This window comes from Nothobranchius furzeri, chromosome 15 (assembly GCF_043380555.1).
Source record: "Nothobranchius furzeri strain GRZ-AD chromosome 15, NfurGRZ-RIMD1, whole genome shotgun sequence".
Taxonomy (NCBI): domain Eukaryota; kingdom Metazoa; phylum Chordata; class Actinopteri; order Cyprinodontiformes; family Nothobranchiidae; genus Nothobranchius; species Nothobranchius furzeri.
The window spans coordinates 61849092-61875079 of NC_091755.1; the positions used below are offsets into that span (position 1 = coordinate 61849092).

The window sequence follows — 25988 nt, forward strand, 5'->3', positions numbered from 1 at the left end:
TTGAGTTGGCACCTGCAGCCTCAATTTTCATACCTTAATAAAGTCAAAGACTCACACACCCAAGCTCCATAAACAAGAAGTGCAATTGTGACAAGCTTCTCATTGTATCTCGTGTTAGCTTGTTTGCAACATCTGCGCTTTCCTGCTGGGAATTCACGCCAACCGGTGAACAAACAATTCAATGACACAACAGTGCACCAGAGGCATGATCTGTCTACACTGGCTTCAACGTACAAATTACCTAGATTATAGAGCGGTGCGGGTGTATATGTCTGCCTCTGTGTGTGAGACTGAGTGTGTGCTTGTATGTGTGTGTGTGTGTGTCTGCCTCTACCTGTGTGTCCACTGTACAAATCACAGTGTTTTTTTCTTTAATGTCGGGACTCAAAACTCTAGGTGCGTTTGAGTGTGTTGTTTATGTGTGAGCATGCTCAAATGTGTATATTCCTGTGTGTACTGACAAGGAAATAATAGTGAGCATTTTTTATCAGAAGGCCAGGTAGTAATCACGTTAGTCTTTGATCCCATGATCCTCGCTGATCTGTCTAAATATACAGCATACATGCCCAGACGTGGCTCTAATCAGCACCCTCGCCTTACCCACTATTTGTGTGAGTTTGTGTGTGCAGGAGACTTTCTGTCGGTCTCATTTTTCTATCATTTCTCTTTTTAATCTATTTCTTTACCTCAAACTGTATCAAAGCATTTTGAAGCTTAATTTATGAAGTCTTTATACGTTTGTACTTGGATAGGGAGAGTATTTTTAGTAGATAGTATTGAGTGTTTCCTGTGTATTCAACACAGAACAAAGGAGTTTGAGCTTTAAAGTCTTATTCTTAGATTTAGCCATCCCAAATTAAAATAAACTATTAATTCAAATCAGAATTAGAATTTGCTAATAAGAAATAGAAGATGTGTTTCCTTCTAGGCATGTCTGTGCTCAGAATGCATTCCTGCAGCTTTTTGCATGTAGCACTTGAGCAGAGTTTCTCAATCTTTCATTAAATGCAAAGAGTACCCCATCACAAATTGCATTCAAAAGATTTATCAGCTCATAATAATGCTGCTACATTGTTTTTGTGTTTAATGTGTTCATGCATTCAAAGACTTGTAAGGCTTCATTTACACTGCTTGTTCAGGGTCTTTAAGCATATCATACAATTATAGTAGGTTCACAGTACAGTAGTATGTTCACTAGGTAGAAGCATTACCCCAGTTTCACACCAGCGGCATGAAACTGCAGCAGAACTGTTAACTGGCGAACTTCAAAGTGGTCATTTTCACACCAGGAGAGTCTTGGCAGTGGCACGGCTTCCTCGCTGTGCTCCTCGCTGGACTCGCGAGATCACAAGATCCTTCGAGACTTCAAAGGCCACGGTTTCGTTATGCAATCTGCCAATAAAGCAAAATGAAGAAAATCACATATCGTTGTTTGAGGTCATATATGATGTTGTTCTTCTCCACTTCCAGGATTAAAGCCATGAAACACAACCTGCTGCACTTCTGGAACGATACTGGGAGTAAATAAGCCATTGGGTCACACGTAAGCTACATATATATGAAATTGCATTGCTGCAGTGATTTCCTAGCCTTATGTTAACTGCGGAAATTGACATGTCCCAGAAGCAGCTCATGGCAAAAATGAGCCGCTTCTGGGATTGGGTTCTATTCAAAAATAGAAACCGATCCTACCTGTAGCGGCGTGATGCGGCGTGCCGCTTCTGGGATGCGACTGAAAATTGCAATTGAGGGTTGGTTTGAAACACTCCATAGACTATAATGGATTATATTTGAAACTGTGACTTTCCGCGCCACTGATGCTTTCAGTGTGAAACCGGGGTTAGACTTCTGTTGCAGAGATTTTGGATGGTGGTAGTGTCTCATGATGAAGGATCCACACTGGGGGGCTTATTGTTGAGGATTTTAATCGGTACTGGCTATGTTGACCTCATACTATTGAAGTGACATCAGAGTATTCTGAGAGTCGAGCAACTGCAAGGATGGGGTACAGGGCGTGGCTTGATTGGTACATATGGGGTAGGAAGCATGTGACTGTCACAAATAGCATAGCAAGGCAAAGGAGAACTCCTTAGCAATGTGGAAAAAAATAAATTGGTGTACTCCACATTAGGATTTCCTTCGCATTGAAATATGGCCTTCAAAGTTTGTGCTAACCAGTCATTTTCTAATAAGGTTATAGGAAGTGCAGAGAGGTCTTCGTCTAGATTTCCAAATAACTAAAGCTTTATGTCACTTTCATTTCTTCCCTAAATCAATCATGCCCAAGTGAAATTTGCATTAGGTAGCACATTTAATGTGAACCAACTTGGTTCTGCTAGATAGATAACACGAAAACCCATTTAGTCATTTTGCTGAAAATTTTAATGACTTGTTTTGATCTAGTGTCATTATAATACAGATGTAAAGTGTCAGCTAATCATCTGACTCATGCATTTTCCGATTTTGGTTACAAAAAGGCCTTCTTAGGTTTCTACAACTCCCCAAGGCACTTCACAACCCAATCACCCACCCATGCACACACACACATTTGCTGTTGGGGATGAGCTACAATGTAGCTACAGCTGCCTTGGGATGCACCAACAGAGGCCAGGCTGCCGAGCACTGGCCAGCAGGCAAGGCAGGCTACGTTCTTTGCCCAAGGACACAACAGAAGCAGTCTCAGGTCAGAGCTGGGATTGAACCTGCAACGTTTCAATTACCGGACAACCCACTCTACGTCCTGAGCTACTGCTGTCCCTGTTTTATGTAAAGAATACTATGTCTGTCCAGAAACATCCAGGTATTTTAAAGCAATGTGAGATTTTAACAGCCAGAAACCAGTCAGCTCACACTGCCTTTACGTTTGTAGTGATGCCTTAAAGCAAGAAAGTCATGAACTTGCAAACTACCCAGGGTCCACCCTGTCTCTCATCCAAAGACTACTGGCGATAGAAACCAGGATCCCACCCCAAACAAGAACAATGGATACATGGAGAAAATGGTCTCTTTAGGGTCCCACCTTCATTTTTAATGAGTTTGCAGTCCTTTTCATTTAAACCAACAAAATATATCATCATGAAACCCAATAATTTACATGATTAGAATAGTAGTCACATTTCTCAGGCTTTACTGAATCCAGATTTGTAATTTCTGATGAATGCTTGCAAACACATTTAAACTTAGTTACTTAGTTACACCTATTAAGAATAAAAAAATAGTTTTTTTAAAACATGCATCACCTGTGTCAAAACTATTCACAGCTTTTGTAACATGCCACTCTTTCCAGGATCGTCGGCCTGTTGACACAAATGTTCTGGGACTCTGGCAAGTCATGTAAAGTAATGACATTTTTAATTGGTGAAATATTTGTAACCTTTTCTTATTGTGACATAATGTCAGTCTCGTTTCCTAATGTGTCCGTAAATGTGGTGTACATTTTGCAACTCTGGAACCACTTTGGCGCTTACTTTAAATTGCTGTTTTCTTGGAAGGTCCATTTCAGCCCAAAGCCAAGTTTTATACACAGTGATTTTTTACTCCTCCTTTCCAAGGATCATTCAGGGGCAGAAGATCACAGCTGATGTAATTCTGATAAATCCTAGCAATTCTGGTACCATTACCTCAAAGCTTAATCTCTGAAATATCTCATTGTGTAGCCTTAACGAAGGACAATCAAAACAATTCAGTGTCTTAAAAAAAACCTGGACAAAGAATTAATCATTTGTTCATCAATTCTAGGGCCTGCTTAAGCAAAGCAAAATGTTATTTGGACACAGAGATGTGGCTTTCGTTTACTGAAAGAGTACGGAGGAATTTATCCCCATGAACACTTTCTGTCCTGCCAAGCATGGTGAAGGGAATACAGTGCTTTGGGTTTTTAATGCACTTGGGCAGCCAGGCTTGTCAAAACAATTGGCATCATTAAAGAAGACAAAATTTATGCTTTATTACTGCAAAAGGCTAATTTCACTTCACAATCCTGGCATATGCAAAGAAAAATAGCCATATTTTTGTACCAAATTCACAAAACACTCTGTGTGTGCTGTTTAGTCATATCCTGTTTAACCTGCATGGCCAGAATATGCCCACAGTTGGAAATAACTGATCGGCTGATGGAGTGTGGGGTGAACTTTAGTGTGACCTTCGATGTTCTTGTACACACTGACGGGAAATAGACCAATCCAAGCTCCAAAGAAAGCTATAATTGTCAGTCTAATCTGGGCCAAAAGGAGGTACACCCATAGACTCTTTCACACATACATGTACAGTTGGTTATGTTGACCAAAGTAAAGTCATATATGCACTGTAGTAACCACATTAATTGGGTTGTGTAATTGTCTGGCAAAGTATTGTGGGAAATAGCCCATACAGATCTGTCCCCTGACCACTTTTTAAACAAGAAACTATCGTCATAATGCTGCTATCCAGGAAACTGCTGAACATGTGTATTCATAAGTGTGTTTTACCAAATGTGTGGGCTATTCTGTGATCCCTGTGTTTCTATTACTTCTTTAAAGGAAGTGAGTGTGATGGACTCTTGTTCCACCGCATGTCGACTGTGGTTCGGCTGTGGTCCGCCGCCAGACCCTGCATTTGGAACTCAGAAAACACACCAGGGCTTCTGGCTTCCACTATTTTCTGGACCAGTCTTTCATCGGTTTATATGTACATGTGTATTTTGGGCGAAGGCTTTTGTGTGAGTTAGCACACATGTGCATGCGCATGTGTTAAAGTGTGCCACTCTGCTGCACTCTCTGCCCCTGATATTTTAAGGTCTTTTGGCCCCACGTCAGGAGTGTGAAGGACAAGAAAGGCAGGAGGAACGAGCAGGGAGAGAGTAAGGCAAGGCTGGTAATTGAAGGGTTCAGGCTAATACTTGGGCCAAGGATGTCTGTTTCAACATGTTTGCATAACCTCCTTAAACTTAGCCCCACTTTTAAATGAGTATAGGGCACGATATGGGCAAATAGAGAAGGGTGGGGGTGGGGTGTGGGGGGTGGCTGGTGGAGATAAGTGCAAGACAGAGATGATGTTGTGTTTTGCTCTGATAAGTTGCGTCTCTCTTTTATTAGCAGGAACAGGAGGTAAGAGGGTGATGGAAGGAAGATAGAAGTAAAACAGAGGCCTCTGTTCCTTGCTCTTTTTGTAATAGGGTGACTCGAGCTGGGCAAGAGTTTGGATGTGGCGTGGCTTTTAACCCAAGCACAGAGTGACTGACGCCGGGTTGAATGGACACGCTGTTTAATCTGGGAGCCGGGTGCGCAGCTGTATGGTGTTACAGCTGAACACGGTGACTCCTGGTTTGAGGCTGATCTTTAAGAACAGGCAGGATTCTGAGATCTGGCTGGTCTGATTTGAACAGGCTTAGTGCTCTGAGCTGATCTGGTTTGTACTCTAGGTTAGGTTCGGTTAGAACGATGACTGAGTGAGTCGGCGTTGTGCGGCACTTCCTTATATAGATTTGGCGGGTGACGTGAAACGGAAGCCTGGCGCTGGGGATGTTGGGTAATGGAGTCTGAGCGGCTCTGCGGTGCCTCCCTAGAGGAGGTTGACGGCTGAGAGGGAGGTTGTGTGACAGGACCCCCCACCCGAGGGACGGCCCCAGAAGTCCCAGAGCGGCGAGCCCAGAAGTCCGTTATGAGAGAGGGGTCCAAGATGACCCTTGACGGTTCCCATGAGCGCTCCTCTGGTCCGTAATCCACCCAGTCCACCAGGTATTGCCATCCCCTGCCACGGCGACGAGCATCCAGCAGGCGGCGCACAGCATAAACACCATCACCGCTTACCCCACGAGGCGGTGGAGCGGGCTCGGGGGGGTGGGGGGTGGGGGGGGTGGTGTGGGGGGGGGTGAAGGTCCTGACCGGTCTCAGCTGGGAAACGTGGAAGACGGGGTGAACCTTGAGAGACCTGGGTAGGCGGATGCGGTAAGCCATGGGGTTAATGACCTTCTCCACCGGGTAAGGACCCAGAAACCGTGGGCTGAGTTTCTTGGAGCCAGCGGGCAGACGCATGTTACGAGTAGACACCCACACGTTATCGCCCGGCTGAAATGTCGGACCAGGCCGGTGGCGGCGCTTATGCTGGCGTGAGTACTCCGTGTTAGCTCGCTTGATGGCAGCCCGAGCACGGATCCAAGCGAGGCGGCAACGTCGAACTAGGAGCTGGGTCGCAGGAACCTCCGTTTCCGGTTCCTGGTGAGGGAACAGAGGGGGCTGGTAACCATTACACAGCTCGAATGGGGAAAGACCAGTAGCCGAGGAGACGTGGAGTTTATGGGACATCTCCGCCCACAAGAGATGTTTTGGCCATGTGGTTGGTTGGGAAGAGGCGAAGCAGCGTAGGTACCGCCCGAGCTCCTGGTTGGCGCGTTCAGTCTGTCCATTGGTCTGGGGATGGTAGCCAGACGAGAGGCTGCTACTGGCACCGACCAGCCGGCAGAAGGCTTTCCAGAACCTGGACATGAATTGGGGCCCTCTATCCGAGACAATGTCCTGAGGGAACCCATGGAGACGGACCACCTGCTCCAGAAGGACCTCTGCCATCTGCTTGGCGGTGGGCAGACCGGGAAGAGCCACCAGGTGGACCGCCTTGGAAAACCTGTCCACGATGGTCAGGACGGTGTCAAGCTGGTTGACGGGAGTCAACCCCGTGATGAAGTCCAGGTCTATGTGGGACCAGGGTCTGTGTGGGACAGGAAGAGGGTGGAGGTTGCCAGCCGGGGGTTGGTTCGGAGTCTTGGAACGGGCGCAGGTGGAACATGCAGCCACGTACTCATGGACATCCTTAGCCATGGAGGGCCACCACAGGGCCCGTCGTAGGAACTGGAGGGTGCGGGTCTCCCCCTGGTGACCAGCCAAATGGGAAACATATCCCCATGCTAGGGCCTCAGATCGGCAGGTGGATGGTTGGAGGGTGTGTCAGCAGGTGCGGGCTCGGTGGGCAGAGCAGCTCGGATGGCGTCCTCCACTGGCCAGTGAAGGGCTGCAACGAACCTCTGGGCAGGTAAAATGGGCGGTGGTACCTTGACGGGTGCAGATTGGGCGTGACGGCGGGAAAGGGTGTCCGCCTTCAGATTCTTAGAACCAGGGCGATAGGCCAGATTAAAGTGGTAAGATTCGAAGAACAGAGTCCACCGGGCTTGACGGGGGTTGAGTTGGCGAGCATTCTGGATATGAATTAGGTTTTGGTCGTCTGTCCATATGGTAAATGGGTCCTGGGCACCCAATAGCCACTGCCTCCACTCCTCCAGCGCCCATTTAATAGCTAGGAGCTCCCTGTCCCCCACCCTGTAATTCCTCTGGGTCGGTGTGAATTTCCTGGAGAAATAGGCACAGGGGTGGAGTTTGGAGTCCGGGCCGCGTTGAGATAGGACCGCCCCTGCACCCACCTCGGACGCATCCACTTCCACGATGAAAGGTTTTGTTGTGTCCGGATGAACGAGGAGGGGAGCGGTCGTGAAATGGTGCACCAGGGTGCGGCAAGCCTGCGTGGCCTCAGGAGTGAAACGGAAAGGGTGAGTCTGGTTGGATGACTTGGTTAGGGCAGTAAGAGGAGCGGCGATGGAACTGAAACTGCGATGGAACTGAAACTAAACTACATCCCACTTTTAAGGAAAGTGAAAGATGATCTTGCAAGATGGAAATCCTTACCAATATCACTCATGGGGAGAGTGGTTACAATTAAAATGATGGTCTTACCCAGAATAAATTACTTATTCTCGATGATCCCAAACAAACCACCAGCTGACTGGTTTAAATCTCTGGACTCCTCAATTACTAAATTCCTTTGGCAGGATAAACCTCCACGAATTAGCTTAAAAACGCTTCAGAAGACCAAGGACAGAGGAGGACTGGATTTACCCAACTTTTATTATTATTTCTTAGCCAACAGGCTGCAATATATACCAAGATGGTTGCAAGATAACCCATTAGACGAGTCCTGGTTAGATATAGAACAGACACTTTGCAATACGATAGAGCTTTCAGACTTACCATTTATTAGCTCAAGCATAAGAAAACATGAAAGCTTCAAAAGTATTAGTATCAGCACCTCTCTGACAGCATGGTGGGAGTATCTTAAAATGACAGAGTCTTCACTAGTACCATGCAGACGCACACCTATCTGGAACAATCCTGACATTTTGCAAAACAACAAAACCTTCCAGATGGGATGAACCTTCCAGACTGGAAAAATAAAGGAATCCTATACCTGGAACACATATATGAAGGATTGGACTTCATCCCATTTAATCAAATAGTCTCCCAATTTGGAATGGATAAGAATAGCTTTTTAGAATATCACCAAATTAAAGCTGTAGTCAAACAAAAATGTAAGCTCAATAAAATAGAATTACAAACACCACCAAGGGTATTAGACTTTTATAATCTCAAACCCCCCAAGCTACTGTCTAAAGTATATAAGACACTGTCCAAAATAGACAATAAAATTGCAATCCCTATTGAAAAATGGGAGGTGGATCTATCAGTTAGCTTTGACCAGGACTTCTGGTCCCAAACTTGTTTAAAAACTTATAAAATGATCAGACACCCCAATTTACAATTAATTCAGTACAAAATTCTACACAGAGTACACTATACAGGTCATCGGATGTTCAAGATGGGGTTTGTGTCGTCTGACACCTGTACACACTGCACAAACAACATTCCTGACAATTACATTCATGCACTGTGGTCCTGCCCACCTGTCCAGGAATTTTGGGGTAGAGTATGTGAGGATCTGTCAAAATGTCTGAAATGTCATATCCCAACTTCCCCCTCTCTTTGTTTACTGGGGAAGCTGGACGATGTCCCGATTGCAACATCTTTGGTTCACGTGGTTCTGACTGCCATATGCATCACTAAGAAAACTATCCTCTTGAATTGGAAAAATAGAGAAAGTCTCTGCATTAACCAGTATAGAAATCTTTTGTTAGATCATATTGCACTTGATATAGCCTCTGCTTCCACTTCAGATGAATCTCTCTGGGCTCCTTTGATCGGTTCCATCACATAGCGAGGGTGGGGGGCCGTTGATGTTGTCCTGCAGGATGGTGTGGGTGGGGGTGTGTGTGGTCTGAGTTAGGATTATCCGGATGTTCCCTGGAAGTGGGTTCACTGGGGGTGTCTGGGACTGGAGGGCCGTTGCCCCCCTCTGGAGGTGCTTGGGTTGCCTCGGGGGGTGGGCTGCTGGCGGTTGTGAGTAGGGCCTCTTGGGGATCTTGGCGGCGGCCATGGGTCACTGCCTGGCGGCTGCAATGCCCCTGGGCGGGTCTGAGTGGGGGCCTGGGGGCTCGGGGTTTGGGGGTGGCCGGCCCCGTGTGGGGATCTGGGCGGGGCCTTGGGGGTCGGGTCCTGACATGTATGCTGCCGGGAAGAAGGCAGGGACACCCAGCAGTGCCTGGCCCGGGTTCGGGGGCCTCAGGTAGGCCTTGGCTCCTCTGCCGTTCCATCACAGGGGAGGGGGAGGTCCAGGAGGGGGAGGACCCAACCTTACCTGGATGTCCCATGTCTTATATATTCTGGAAGTTGTGCAAATGCAGGGGTGGGCATAGATATTCTGCTGGGGTGGGGCTGGGTTGGTGCCCTCGGACTCCGTGAGGCTCTGTAATGCTGCTGCTTTGGGCCCTGGCAGGATGGGCTGGGGTCTCCATGCCCTGGGTGGCAGTTTGACAACAGAGGTGCCTATTGGGGCCAGTAGGGGAGCTGGCTCCCTGGAGGGCTAAGCCCAACCAGCCATTCCTCCCCATCCCCGCATATTTCTCTCCTCCTGCTCCCTCACATCATCACACAAACATACACATAGGACCTTGGGGGGTGGGCAAGTCAGGGACTGCGGGTATGGACCCCATTTCCGCATTCCTGTGGAAACCTGCCCCCCAATTTTATTTGCACCTTATACACTTCCACTGACGACATTCCACACAAACACACACTTAGGGCCTTGGGAGTGAGCACATTCAACGGCATTTGGCAGGGGGATATTTCAGCCTCCTCCCGAGTGCCGGTGCCCACTTCCAAATTTAAACCGCACTTAGACACTGATGGCTGAGGGTGTAAGTGGGGTGGTGCGGTGGCATCAGCTGGCATATGCTGGATGATGCCCACACTGCCCACTCACCACAGCCATTGAATACACCTCATGATCACACAACACTATATTGGAGCAGGCGGAGGGAGACTAGGGGTCTTAGCCACCTCTGTTGTTGCTAGGCTTCCTGGGGCTGGAGGCTAGGAGGGAGATCTGGCCGTCTGGTTGGGGTCTGGGGTGGTGGGTTGCTGTGCTCAGCGTTGGGCGGGGGAGCCTGCTCATCAGCACCCCAGCAGAAAGGGTCAAACTCTGGTTACCGGTGATGGTTGTACCCAATGTGCAGCAGTACCGGGACCAGAGTGAATAGGGTGTGTATGGGGAGCATGAGTGGGTGTCCGCCGTGCATTTTTGTAAGTCTTGGGTTGTATGTGCATGTGTGAGCATGAGGGAGGGAGTGTGTGACTGTGTTTGTGTATGACTGTATATGTCAGGTGGGGCCTTTGGGTCCTCCCCTCTCCTGGAACTTCTCTTGATGATATAGATCTCTGTCCCCCCTCCCCCTGCCACACCTGGTGTGGGGGCTTGTACCTTGGTCTGCCTGAGTGTTCGGGGCAACCGGGTCTGGGGGTTTAAGATTTTGGCATCTGCCTGTTAGATCCCGGTGGCTGCCTGGTGGGGTCTGGGTCCCTGGGCTCTGCTGGGTCCCCGGCGGGGGTGGTCGCCCCTGGGTCCCGGGTCGCTGGGTCCCGGGCTCGGCCGGCTAGGGGGTGGGAGGCTGCGGGCGGGCCTGTGGGCTTGCCGCTGATATCTCCGGGGACTCTGCCGGCTCCTGGTTGTGGCCCCCCGGGGCAATCCTCTGTGCCTCTCGAGGGGGGCGGGGGCCTTCCTGGTTGCAGTCTCCTTGGGGTTCCTGCGTTCTGGGGCAGCGCCTGGATCTCTGGGACTTGGAGCTCCCCCCGTCTCCTGCGCATCTTTGGGGGCCAGATCTGTGGTTCCTCACACTCTCTGTTGGGCGCTCCTATAGAAAAACCTTAAATAAACAAGCGCGTGTACACACACAGGTGCTCACATGGTGCTCTCAAAAGTATGGGCTTGGGCACGTTAAACACAGGTCTTAAGACTATGGTGGGCACTTAATGCGTTGTGATTTATTATCGTGATTCTTCAGTTAAGCAATTTTGATTATATATATATATATGTATTTTTCTTTTCATCAAGTTGACGCAGTGATAGGTAGATCTTGTTGTATTGTTGTTGTGTCCCTTTTTTGTGTGCCTTTGTTTTTTTTTGTCTTTTTTCTGCAGGTCTGGAAGCAGACTCTTGTTCATTATTGTTTGTTTTTGTGGAACCCCCCCCCCCCCCCTCTCTCTCTCCCCACCTTTTCTTTTCCTCTCTCTTTCACCTCTGTCTCCATGTCTGGTCGGAATTACAAAGCATTCAACAACAATAACAATAAAGTTTTAAGTATCAGGCGTGACATTAAAAGCAAATGCTTTGATGCTCCACCTGAGAATAAATCTGTAAGGCTTGTCACCAGCATTCAGACATCAATTCTGCTTGCTTCACAGCCAGACAGGACACGGTAAAAAAAAAAAAAAAAAAAAAAAAAAAGGAACTGAAACCGCGAATAAAGCGGCGGTAAAAGTTTGTGAATCCAAGGAAGCTCTGGAGCTGTTTTAGGGAAGTGGGTTGCGGCCATTGGGCGACAGCCTGGACCTTCTGGGGGTCCATTGAAAATCCTCTGGACAACACGACGAAACCCAGGAAGGAGAAGGTCTCCTGATGGAAGGCACATTTCTCCAGTTTACAGTAGAGTCCGTTCTCCAGCAGCCGGGAAAGAACGGCTCGCACGTGTGTGATGTGTTCGTCCAGGGTTCGGGAGTAGATCAGGATGTCGTCAAGGTAAACAAACACTCACCGGCCCAGCATGTCCCTCAGGACATCCGTGATTAGCCGTTGGAAAACCGCGGGGCTGTTACACAAGCCAAAGGGCATGACCAGGTACTCCCAGTGGCCTGTCGGGGTGATGAAGGCGGTTTTCCACTCCTCGCCTTGTTTTATCCTGACCAAGTTGTAGGCGCTGGTCAGGTCCAACTTGGTGAATATGGCGGATTGGGACACTACATCCAGCGCGGTGGACATCAAGGGCAAAGGGTGACGGTCGCGGACCGTGATCTTATTCAGACCCCGATAGTCGATGCAGGGTCGAAGGCCCCCCTCCTTTTTTACGAAGAAGAACCCTGCAGCTCCAGGCAAGGTGGAGGGTCGGATAAACCCCTGTTGGAGAGCCTCCGTTATGTACGCCTCCATGGCCTAGGTCTCAGCCGGGGATAAGGAGTACAGGCGACCCCGGGGTGGAACTGTGCCAGGCTGGAGCTTTATTTCCAGGTCATATGGTCGGTGAGGAGGCAGGGTGGTGGTAGGTGTCTTTGAGAAGACCCGGGCCAGGTCATGGTAGCAGGAGGGGATCTGAGAGACATCGACATCTGGGGGTTCAGGTTCAGAGTCAGGTTGAGGAGGTTCATGGGAATGACAAGCCGCTCCCCAGGTGAGCACCCGCCCAGTTGACCAGGAGATCTGGGGGTTATGACGTAAGAACCAGGAGTGACCCAGGATCAGTGGAGATAAAGGGGCTGTGATAATCAGGAACCGGAGGGTCTCGGAATGGGGAGGTACATCCATACGGAGGTCCACCGTCTCCTGGTGGATGGGATAGGGCTGGAGAGGAGTGCCATCCACAGAGGTAACGGGGATGGTTCGGTGGAGAGCGGACAGGGGAATGTGTAGGCGGGTTGCCAGATCCTTATCCATGAAACAGTCCACCGCTCCAGAATCCAAAAGCGCCTACAGCTCAACTGGCCCCTGGGCGAGATGAAGGGTCACTGGGAGCATGGTGCGGGTCGAGGGGGTTCCGGCCGACCCAAGTAGGACCCCTCTGCTGCTGCCTACTTGGAGACGGTGTTTCCCGGCCGGGAAGGACAAGAAAAGTGCTGATGGCCCGGTGCGCCGCAGTAGGCGCATAGCCCCTCCTTATAGCACCTCTCCCTCTCCTCTGGGTTTAGGTGTCCCAGCTGCATGGGCTCATCAGTGAGTGGGCTGGCTGAGCGGGAGTGGTCATTGGTTGCCGCTGCCGCAGGCTCAGCAGGTCGGCGCGTAAAGAGGCGCAAATCCATTTGGAGAGCGAGGTCGGCTGCCTCGTCCAGGGTCCCGGGGGTCTCCCGTCCGATCATCCCGTCTCTGATGCGGGAGGACAGCCCCTCCAGGTAGATCGCTTTTAGCACGTCGTCTCCCCATCTCAGCTTGGCCGCCTTGGTCCGGAACCGAGAAGTGTACTGCATTACCATCTGGTTTCCTTGCCGGAGCTGGAGGAGTTGCGTCTCCGTTGACGTCTCGCCACTGGGGGAGGGGGGGACGAAATCCCTCCTGAGTTCGTTCACGAATATATCATAGTCATTGCAGACTTCCGATTTCTTATTGTACATGGCTGCTGCCCACTCCTGAGCTCGGCTGGTGAGGAGGGAGACCAGCATCGCCACCCGGGAGCGGGGTGTGGCATATCGGTGTGGCTGACATTCGAACGTCATGGCTAACGTGGCTATCAGTCCTTCAGGTGAGCCATGTGTTCCGTCCCATTTCTCCGGGAGGCTGAATATAGGTTCATCTCGGTCTCTGGAGGTCTGCTGCTGCGCAGCAGCAGAGAGTTGGAGAACCGCCGTGGCGATGGAATCCACCTTGGCAGCTAGGCGTTCCACCGTGACTTCCATCCGGTTAACCTGAGCACGCAGATTATCAAACTCCGCTGGGTTAACAGTGGACTCAGTCATCCTGTAACGGGGTGACTCGAGCTGGGCGAGAGTTTGGATGTGGCGTGGCTTTTAACCCAAGCGCGGAGTGACTGACGCCGGGTTGAATGGACACGCTGTTTAATCTGGGAGCCGGGTGTGCAGCTGTATGGTGACACAGCTGAACACGGCGATTCCTGGTTTGAGGCTGATCTTTAAGAACAGGCAGGATTCTGAGTTCTGGCTGGTCTGTTCTGGCTGGTCTGATCTGAACAGGCTTAGTGCTCTGAGCTGATCTGGTTTGTACTCTAGGTTAGGTTCGGTTAGAACGATGACTGAGTGAGTCGGCGTTGTGCGGCACTTCCTTATAGATTTGGCAGGTGACGTGAAACGGAAGCCTGGCGCTGGGGATGTTGGGTAATGGAGTCTGAGCGGCTCTGCGGTGCCTCCCTAGAGGAGGTTGACGGCTGAGAGGGAGGTTGTGTAACACTTTTAAAACCAGATGATGAATTGTTTGAAATAAGGTTATTGGTGCACAAAAGAAAGATTGCTTGTTTGTTTGTTTGTTTTTTGCGAAACAATACAGAAGGTGTCCTGAATTTTACAGTTTTTATCACTGACACATTATTGGAGGATTTTCTGTAGTTTCTCTCAACAAAAACAAATGATGAAAACTTTAGTACTCAAAAATACCAACCTTAAAAATCATTGACAAAATTATTCAGTGGCTTTACGATCACAAATTGTTATTAAAAAAAAGAAAGAAAAATATACATATATATATATATATATATATATATATATATATATATATATATATATATACACATATATATATATATATATATATATATATATATATATATATATGTGTGTATACGTTTCTAATGATAGCTGTGTACAAATTGATATTGATCTGATCTCCAAAATATTGAAATCATTTTATCGTTTCATCTTTTTGTGTTGAGAAAGATGGGGCATTACTCATTGGCGTATAAACTGAAGACCGTGACCCCATCCATTTTTAAACTCTTATGATTTACAGTGTTTTTTTCTCCCTTCATTCCCCCGTTTGTGTATGTATGTGATTTTTTTTCTCCTAGTGTGAGTTGAGCTGTGCTATCCCCACTCTGTGACCCTCACCTCTCTCTCAGATGACAGCAAGCAATAAAAAACCCAGGTGCTGTATCTCTGTGTGTCTGTACTTGTGTATGACTGCAAGGCGAGGGACGCCACTTGTGTGTGATACAGCACAGCTCTGTCTAAATTCTGAAAGAAAAAAAAGAAAAGAGCTCCTTTGGGGAGCTCCAATGGAGTTAAGGTCTGGACTCCTCGGGAGAATTTTAAGGAGTTCTCAGGTCATCTCCATCACATCCTGGGTCTTCCTTTAGCTCTCCTCCTGGTTAAATGTGCCTGTAAAACCTCACCAGGGAGGTATCCAGGAGGCATCCTAACCAGATGCTCGAGCCACCTCAGCTTTTAGAGTCAGAGGACTCCAGAGCACTACATTGAATGATCCATCCATTCATGCAATGGTGGTGATGAGCTACAATGTAGCCACAGCTGCCCTGTGACACACTAACAGAAGCAAGGCTTCCATACAAGTGCCACCACTCCCTCTGACCACCACCAGCAGGCATTGGAGAGGAAAGGACACATCAGCAGAATTCTCTGCAGGAAGTCTGAGTACAAATGGAACGCATCATAAGCTCAACCTATAATAATGACGACAGAAGTTGAACAAAAAAGGATAAAAATATAGACATTTCCATATTTATCCTAAACACAACATAATGAAGACACACAAAAGGAACAACAATGTTCAGCATTATTACTGAAACACAGGCCTTGTTTATTAATCTGCCCTGATTTGACTACTACTAACCACCTACCTTCAGATTTGATCCTCAGAACGTGATAAACGAAGAGGGAGGAGTGACACACGATGGTTCCAGTTGTCAAACATCTTGTACTTTTCCATATTTCATGTTATGAATATGACTAATCAGGATGTCTGTAGCTGAGTTTAGCATGAAGATATGTAACTAAAAGTTCGAATGCAATTCGTATTAGTGTCAGAAAAGGTCAAAGGACATGCATTTATGTAATATATATGGAGCTATGTTGACAATCTGTTCTAAAACAGAGCAGGACACATTCTCTATGCAGTCGTAGGTCTACAAGTGTTATTTAAGTAGATAACTTTGGAAGAAACCAAACACCCACACATTCCTGTTTAGGATTGGCTTAAAATAACAAAAGACAACCTGACACTGTGTTTAAATTTGTCACCATTTGAAAACACATACTTAAAAAGGTGAAACATTTCCTTCAAGCATATTTAATTAGGCTTAAATTTCAACCTTGAGTCTCTTGTAGATTGTGTCTTTTCCCTGAAACTTAGTTTTAAATTTGAGTTCACCATTTTGTGTCCACACAATGCCACCTGGCCTTTTCCTCACCCCATCTCTTTTTTCCTCTCTGTGTATGTCCCTTTATCTCTTCTTCCTTCTGGCTGGAATGCAGCGGTGGCTGTCTGGTCCTGCTCATCTCTGGGAGCAGTCAGACATCTCTCCTCGTCCCTGCTTCCACTCTAAACATTTGGCTACTTTTGGCAGATTTGTTGATTTTTGTCCCCTCGTATTTTCCCTCTTGTTGCTGTAAAACTGATACATACTCTTTCAATTAGACTCCCACCACCACCACCACCACCCACCAGTCCGAGCACTTGTGTGGGAGTGGGGTCTGAGCGGAGTAAGTGGGTTGTATATTTTACCAGTGAAGTGAAAACACACATAACCCAGTCTGGTTTTGGGACAACCATCTGCCTTCATAGACTTTTCTCATGGAACACAGCTAAAGTTAACTTTTAAAGTGTAGCATTTTTGTTGGTGTTCAATGATGAGGAACAAACAAGACCAGGTTGCAAATCGTCATCGTGGTGTGCAAGGATAAGCTTCATCTTGCTGATTAAGATAAATTAAGGGTTTAGTTTATGAAAGCCTACAAAAGGAAGTGGATAATAGGTGGATCCTGCAAGTGGCTGCAGGTTAGCTGCTAATCCAACCTAAGGCAGACAAAACAAAAATATCAGAAAAGAACATTCAACAAACCTTCAGATCTAAAATGCAGATTTACTTTCTCAACTGTCTTTGGAGGACGCTTACCAAATGAAGCTTGAGCATGTTTTATGTTGGAAATAGACATTTTCTCCTACCTCCTTAGTTGTAAATAAGACACTGTTCCAGGACCATAAATAATGGTGTCACTCAACCATGCTCTATTCTCATGTCCTCTGCTTGCTCTCACCGCAGGCCTCTAATACTAACCTAGTCAGGGGGCCCCAGTCTCGTGCTTTACCTTCACACACTCACATTCAAGGAACAACCATAAGTGACAGTGGAATGTTTCTCTGGAGCTGGACAGTTGAGGGGTGGAATGGCAAGATCACAAGCTAGAAAATCTCATAATGGATGTTCTGGGAACTGCTGTCAGTGGCCACCTCTTGTATTTTTTTTCCTCACGAGAGATCCTCGCATGGACACAAGGACATGAAAGAGCTACAGGGTACAAATGCAAGCATGCACGGGGCATGCACATGCTGCACTTATGGGTAGACAGTATTGATGGTTCCCCTGGGGAACTTGCTGACGCATCTGGTTCTGTCCCACTGACTCTCCACACTCATAATTTCAAGTAAGTCATAACACAAATTATAAACACATATCCCTCAACCATGACACCTAGGAATAACAACATGGAGTGCACTGAGCTGATTTAGGGTAATCTGGGACTCTTAAATCTTTACCTTTGCTGCTTTCTTCCCTTCCCTCTTCTGCTTGTCTCCCTTCTTTTCTTTCTCATGCTACACAGGTAGCAGTCAGTCTTGTCGAACTCAAACGCCTCCCCCCTCATCTGTTTACTTCACCTCTCTGGCTCTCCCCCTCCATGCCACCACTTCTCATCCCGTTTCTTGGAATTTTTCTTATATTTAAAGTACAAAAACATGAACTTCACTCATGACCCTGTCTTCACCCTCTGTCACCTACAAATCTGCCTGACCTTGCAATTTCCCACATGCCCTCAACACTCATTAAGCATCAGCCCCACCTAAAAGATATCTCTGTCACGCACTTTTTCCTTAAAGTTTGCTTTCATTGTCCTGAAAAGGCTTTCTGCTCTCTTTTTCCACTTCTTGTCTTTGGGTTCCACATTCATGTCGCTTACTCACAGACAGCCTTCTCATCACTCGGTCATGTACTTTTGCCATGAATCTCCCACCTCCGTTGATCTAAATGTCTCAATAAGTCCCAAGATCCATGAAAGGTTCAATTGGAATCACATGTTGAAGCCAAGATGAGAATTTCACCCCTTATAAATAAGATGTCAGTTCAGACAGTGCTGCTTTAAGAGAGCCTTTCATGGACTCTTGCAAAACTAAATTTGAGCCATGTGAGATTTATATAGGTGCACATCTGTTTATGTGAGCATTGTGCTTATTATGTCAGCTAAAACATCTTTATTTCATGCTAGGGATTTTTTACAGTGGAGATCTAGCAGGGGGATTTATCGGTGTGTCATGACTTCCCATTTTGGGGTTTTTCTTAAAGGGTACCATTTGTAAAGTTAAACAGTCATGAATTAACGGAAATATTTTGGGTTATTTAGCAAATCACAAAATTATTAAAAAAGAGAGAGTTAATTTTTCAAAGTCATATGTTCACCATCCCACGACCCTACATGGACAAGCGGGTTCCGACAATGGTTGGATGGGTATTTTCATCATGTTATCCATACATTAATAATTGTTAAAGACCCCAACTAACTGTTTAGTTAGCAAGCTGAATATTTACTTTAGAGTTAAATATTTATTTTACAAACTAAATATAAGATCAGACCTAAATATTTAGTTTGTTAAAAAAATTTAAATTTCTTATTAAATATTCAAATTACTAACTACATATTTAATTTGGAGCAAAATATTGAGTTTACAAACTAAATATTTTCTCAATAAGTCCCAAGATCCATGAAAGGTTCAATTGGAATCACATGTTGAAACCAAGATGAGAGTTTACAAACTAAATATTTTAGCTCCAATTGAAATATTTAATTTTCAAAATACATATTTAGAACCAGCTAAATATTTACTTTGGGGCTGAACCAAAATTTTGATATTTAGAACTAAATGTTTAACTTCAAAATAAATATTTAGCCAGGATCTAAATATTTAGTGTGGAAAACAAATATTTAATTTGGAGCTAAATACTTAATTTCTAAACAAAATATTTTGCTTTAAATTAAATATTTAGTTAGTAAATTACCTATTTATCTTACAAAGTATATTTTTAGGTCTGCCCTTAATATTTAGTTTGTAAATAAATACATATTTAGCTTGATCACTAAATATTTAGTTGGGAAATTATCATTTATAAATGTATGGATAACATGGTGAAAATATGACTTTTGAAAATTAACTTCCTATCATAGGCTAAATAACCCAAATGCTGATTTTAAATTATGACTGTTAAACACCCCATATTTCATAGCCTAATTCTTTGTCAGAAAAATACAATTCATTGTCACATTCCTAATTGGAGAGAAAATAAAGATAATCTTTTGTTTTTGCAAAAATACACCAAGTCACATTTTTAGAGTGAAGGAGGTAAAAGGGGAGGAAATAAAAGACGCTTCAGCCAGATAATACAAGTATTTCTCTTTCTATGTGTGTTTTTAGTGTGTGTCTGACAGATGAAGCCTGTCTGCCAGATTAATGTGAGCTGCAAGTGTGCTCTACATCTAAGGCCAAACGACCACTCAAATTAGATGTGATTAAATACTCCAATGTGATCCAGGTTCAAAGACTGTTTGTAAGACTAATCAACGCTCTTGCACTCACACTCACACAAGCTCACAAACTTCATACACAAAATTGCTGGCTGAGGATGTGGGAGCAAAAGTTTACTAGCAGGCTAATCATAATAATGCCCCTTTTTTATTGTTTTAGGAAGACATCACTCAGCAGAATCCCACAGCACCCACAGGGAGACAGTTCAACAGTGTTATGTGCTAGTTTAAAGGCTGGAAACAATTTAGTTGTCACTGAACCATGGCAGCTACTCTGGGTCATGGGTTTTAATTCTCATCATGAGTGTTCCAAGCATCATTAGTATATTTCTATTAGGTTGTTAATACCTGTTTTTGAGATTGAGGAATAATATTTCTCTTGTAGTATGCTTTGGTGATAACATTATGGGCCGATAAAAGTAAATTTGACGATGACCTCATATATATGTTTACAAATGCCATTGCTACATCAGCCAATGGTGTGGCATTGCAAAATTCCAAAAACATTATCAGCAGCAAGTTACTTGAAAAGTCAAACATTACAGAATCACGGTTGACAAGTTGTACTTTCAAGACAGTTCAAAAACAATTGCTCAGTCACTTTTAACGAGGTGATATGTTGAGTTTGTTGCCAAAAATGTGAACATTATTGGAATACCTCTAATCTCTAAATCCCAAATATTCAGTCACAAAGTTTATCGTCTCTTCTTATAATAATTGAAATTTGCATATGCAAAATCATTTGACAGTGAATTGTGATGAATGGAAATGTCCCTCTTTGTCATTAAAATTAACATTAAGCCCCAAACTCCATTTCCACGATGCTTGTAAAGAACGGTTGAGGGTGTCCAAGAAACTCCAGCAAGTATCATCTTATAAAACTGATTCAGCTGTGGAATTGAGGCGTCTCCTCTGCAGAGATCACTCAGGAATGGTAGCAGGTGTGTGGCAGGTCATCTTCAGCACAATAAGAAGAAAAATGTTTTAAGAAAGAGAATTATACACTGCCAAAAAACAAACAAAAAAAAGATCACACACCAATATTTTGTTGACCACCTTTTGCTTTGATTACATTTGCTGTAGCACTGTTTTGAGAAGCTTCTGCAATGTCACAAGATTTATTTCCATCCAGTGTTAAATTCATTTTTCACCAAAATGTTGCATTGATGATGGAAGAGTCTGACCACTATTTCACTATTTGAGTCTGATGAATTCTGGCATTATCATCTTGGAATATGCCCATGTCATCAGGGAAGATGGAATAACCTGGTCATTCAGTGTATTCAGGAAGTCAGCTGACCTCATTCTTGGAGCACATCCTGTTTCTGAAGCTAGACCTGACCACCTGCAGCAACCTCACATCCTGGCCATGTCATGCAAGTAGTTAAAGCAGTAAAGTAAGAGTAAATCATCCTGAGGTGCTTCATGGGTGCGGTTGCTTTACATCCAAGGAAATGTGCTCACTCACAGTTAAACCTCAGGTGAATGGTATCTTTTCCATCATGCAGCACTGTGCCTTACGGCAAAAACAATAACAAAGTGGCTTGGGCAACAAAACATCATGATGTTGGATCAAGAGCTTCAATCACATTGAGAACTTTTGGTCAATACATTAAAAGTGAATGGACAAATTAAACCCACAAATCCTGACAAACCTGATTATGAGAGGACAGCAGGCTGATTGACCACATGCCAGGGTGGATTAAGGAGATCTTGAAAAAGAACGCCCAACATTGAATACTGTACATTGGCTCTTCACCTTCCATCCATGGATGGATGTTGTAGGGCTGTCATGGCTGACACATCTCTGCAATATTGCGTGGTCATCGGGGGCAGTTCCTGTGGAGTGGCAGACCGGGGTGGTGGTCCCCATCTTTCAGAAGGGCGACCTGAGGGTGTGTTCCAACTATTGGGGGATCACACTCCTCAGCCTCCCTGGAAAGGTCTACTCCAAGGTACTGGAGAGGAGGGTCCAATCGATAGTTGAATCTCAGATTGAGGAGGAGCAATGTGGTTTTCGTCCTGGCCGTGGAACTGTGGACCAGCTCTATACCCTTGCAAGGGTGATGGAGGGGGCATGGAAGTTTGCCCAACCAATCCACATGTGTTTTGTGGATTTGGAGAATGCGTTTGTCCACGTCCATCAGGGGGTCCTGTGGGGGACGCTCCAGGAGTATGGGGTGAGTGGCTTTCTAAGCGCCATTCAGTCCCTTTACCAGAGGAGCGTGAGTTTGGTCCGCATAGCCGGTAATAAGTCGGACCTGTTCCCGGTGAGGGTTGGACTCCGCCAGGGCTGCCCTTTGTCACCGGTGCTGTTCATTACCTTTATGGACAGAATTTCTAGGTGCAGCCATGGTGTGGAGTGTGTCGAGTTTGGTGGCAGGAGAATCTCGTCTCTGCTTTTTGTGGATGATGTGGTCCTCCTACCTTCATCCAGCTCTGACCTTCAGCTCTTGCTGGGTAGGTTCGCGGCCGAGTGTGAAGCGGCTGGGATGAGGATCAGCACCTCCAAATCTGAGACCATAGTTCTCGACTGGAAAAGGGTGGCTTGCCAACTCCAGGTCGGGAGAGAGGTCCTACCTCAAGTGGAGGAGTTTAAGTATCTCGGGGTCTTGTTCACGAGTGAGGGTAGGAGGGATCAGGAGATCGACAGGCGGATTGGTTTGGCGTCTGCAGTGATGCGGACACTGAGCCGATCTGTCGTGGTGAAGAGGGAGCTGAGCCAGAAAGCCAGGCTCTCGATTTACCGGTCGATCTACGTCCCAATCCTCACCTATGGTCATGAGCTTTGGGTAATGACTGAAAGAACGAGATTGCGGATACAAGCGGCCAAAATGAGTTTCCTCCGTAGGGTGGCCGGGCTCAGCCTTAGAGATAGGGTGAGGAGCTCGGACATTCGGGAGGGACTCAGAGTAGAACTGCTGCTCCTCCGGATTGAAAGGAGTCAGTTAAGGTGGTTTGGGCATCTGGTCAGGATGCCTCCTCGATGCCTCCCTGGGGAGGTGTTTCGGGCATGTCCTGCCGGCAGGAGGCCCCCGGGTCGACCCAGGACACGTTGGAGAGGTTACATCTCCAATCTGGTCCGGGAACGCCTTGCGGTCCTGCCAGAGGAGCTGGTGGAGGTGGCCGAGGAGAGGACGGTCTGGAGCTCCCTAGTTGAGATGCTCCCCCGCAACCCGGAGGAAGACGACGAAGACGACGAGGACTCTTCACCTTATTGTCTTAAGACATAAAGTAGATTAGAATTATATTTCAGTGTACCATAGAAACTACTGGTAATCCTAAATTACTGAAGAAGCAAACTGGGAAAATCACATGATCATGTAAGAAAAAAAAAACTTCAAAAGTTAGTTTCAAGCACTTCGATTTTTGAGTAAATAACTAGTGATTTAGTCGTGATTTAGTAACTTTATAAATGTTAAACCTTACTATGGGTTAAGCTATAGCTTCATTTTTCTGTTGCATTAGATCACCCACTTAACTGTATAGTGTTAGCTTAGTGGACGCTCTGTTGTGCGGTAAAACATAATAAAACACGTGAACCTGCTGGATTTACAGCTGTTTTTTCACCATAGAAAATACAATTCTTAAGCTGATCTGTAAAATGTAAATCTTTGACAAAGACAAGAATGTAGCCATCTGGTGTAAAGATGGCCATCCTACAAATATGTTAGAGTTGTAAATCCGATTAACTGTTTATGAGCTCTGACACCTCATACTGCATTCCTTGCCCATATAAGACTGTGCATCAGCACTTTATTCTGTTTAACGTGGCGAGACTTACATCTGTTTTAGTGAAGAATAATTCATTTAACTTCATGGTGGTGAATTGCATGAAAGGGGATGTTTTATTGATAGGATTCTTAAACTCATATAATTTCTATAAATGGGTAGGTCAATCAGAATAATCCTGCAATCTAAAGCACATGCTTTGATGCAAGTCCAATGTAAGTCAGTGTGTGTGTTTCCATTAAAGTGGGAATTAAAAGGCATAACAGGGAAGGTGTAGGGAGACGGAAGCTGTCACATTGGTCCTACTCTGTGGTTGTTGGTGTGGTTAGCCACGTCAGAACCCACATGCATGTGCACACAAATGCATTCACTTTGATGCAAGGACAAACAATTTAAATGAGGTTCATTACTGGCTTTGAACAGGAGAATTTGGTTGTGGCATGCGGATAATATTTCTAAAACACAGAATTATAGGTCCCAAAATGGCAAAACTTCATTCTGACTGTTTTTTTTTTTTGCAATAAAAGTTACTTCTGAAGGAACCCCAATCATGGAATGAAAACACCACTATTACATCTCCATTTTTATTAGAGAGCAAAGTGTGTTTTAAACTCCCCCTCACTGCCCCGCTTCTACCACGATTCAACTCACATAAGCCCACACATTACCTTACTATGCTGGTTTAATGCTTGTTAAATGCAATTTAAGAGTCAAGTTGTTACGTTTATCCTACTTAAAATATCTTCAGAGACTCTTGAAATGGTCACTCGCTTGAGCTTTAACACACAGGCAGACTGTAAAGTGAAGCAGTTGTAAAAATGAGCTAACATCTCACATGCTGATTGTTTTTGTGTTTGCTCTCTTTCTATGCCTCGTTTTTAAAGTCCTGTTTTCTTACAGTCAGTGTTAAAGTCACGGTGATGTATGTGACTGAGAATGTTTCTGCAGCTGAGTGTGTTTACAAGAGTGGGTAGACAATGGGCTTGTCGCAACTCTGAATTTACGACATCCTGCTTGATGATGTGGAGAGTAATAAGAGATCTGTTTCAAAGATACAGACGTTGATACAAATGTAAGATTTTTGGTTCTCTTAGAGTACATCTGGTTGTGTGTTTGTGATAATCTTGCTGGAGTGTTCCATCTACACCTGTAGACAGTCATTTGCTGTTCCCCACCTCCTATTCACAGATACACTCATCCGCTGGTAACCAGCAGTGACAGATGAAAGATGTCATATCCTCTTTAGTCTATGGAGTCTACTACACTATTACATGGTCATGAGTCACATGAGGTACCACTATTGCAGCACTTAGCGGACCACTTCAAAGATGTCCGCTGCTATTCTGTGGCACCTCAGTCTGAGTTTGAGTTGCTTTGGGATTAGCAAACTTGCTTTGACATCTATATACAGCATTGTGAAATCGCATGTTCCCCCTCACAGATTTGTTCCTTTTGTTTTAATGTCATACTTACATGTCTCCTTTTCTCAGAAAATTGCTGTGTTCTTTAGTATGAATAAATGCCTTGTGAATAGTTTTATGTGGAGAACATGCTCTTGTGCTCCTGTTTTGTGGTGTTGAAGTTTGTCAGAGAAGTGAGTCTGTGGGAGATGATGGGATTACAAGTCATACTCATTATTATAAAAACGTCTTGCCTTTGATTGGCTAAAAGCGAAGCGACTCTTCCGCTGCCATTCTTAACAGAACTCAGAATACTGGAAAACATATTTCCTTTGGTAAGAATTCCACATTGATTCATTATTTCCACAAATAACACAAACTTGTTCCATCATGCTGTAGAGTTGCTAATGGTTAGTTTCTACTGACCAAGATCTCTCTGCTCTCTCCTGGCTGCAGTTCTGAATTAAAAATGTCCCTGTTATGTAGAAGAGACTAGGTTTTTCTGACCAGATTGTTGTTCTGTGTATTTCCTTTGTTTTTTATATTTTCTGATTATAATCGGTCACTCTGAGTTTGCCATGTAGGTTGAACATTAAAAAAGTCTCCTACACCTATCTCCTGCATTAGCTTCTGCTAGGAAGTAGATGGTGAAATGCTACGATTTAAAAATCCTGACAGAACTACGTCATTCTGTCGCTTAACTTTCATGGACTCACCCGTCTTCATTCGGAACGGGGAAGGCTGTTGTTGGTTTAGTGTCCAGGAAACAGCAGAGAACGTCTCGACCAGAAGAATCTAATTAGCATTAGCAATTCCACCATATAGCAGAACTCCTTCAGGCACATGTTATTTGTGGAGATAAAACTTCAACATTGTAAAGCAAATGGAGTCAGTGGTAGAATCAGGTTCCTGTTAGCCAATCCAAGGCGAGATGTCCGATTTTCAGGACTCCAGATCCATTTAAAGCTTAAGCTACCTTTTTCGTACTTTTAAAAATGTTTTTCCCCCAATAATCAGTTCAAACATTCCTTCTTTTCACCAACTCAGGCAGCAGGCTTTGCTGGCAGCCATCAGTGAGAAAGATGCTAACATCGCGCTGCTCGAATTATCCTCCTCCAAGCGCAAGAAAGCCCAGGAGGAAGTGTTGGCTCTGAAGAGGGAGAAGGACAGACTCATGCACCAGCTCAAACAGCAGGTACAATGC

At 45.5% G+C, this 25988-nt stretch overlaps 1 protein-coding gene across 3 annotated transcripts in view; it reads left to right on the forward strand.

Annotated features, from left to right (window-relative positions):
- LOC107391005 (ERC protein 2) overlaps positions 1 to 25988 on the forward strand; it is a 300921-nt gene that overhangs the window by 201045 nt on the left and 73888 nt on the right. For all 3 annotated transcript variants that reach the window (XM_054745980.2, XM_070545069.1, XM_070545070.1), the window contains one exon: positions 25832 to 25979. In XM_054745980.2, coding sequence (XP_054601955.2) covers positions 25832 to 25979 — 148 coding nt within the window. The remainder of the gene's footprint in view (positions 1 to 25831; positions 25980 to 25988) is intronic.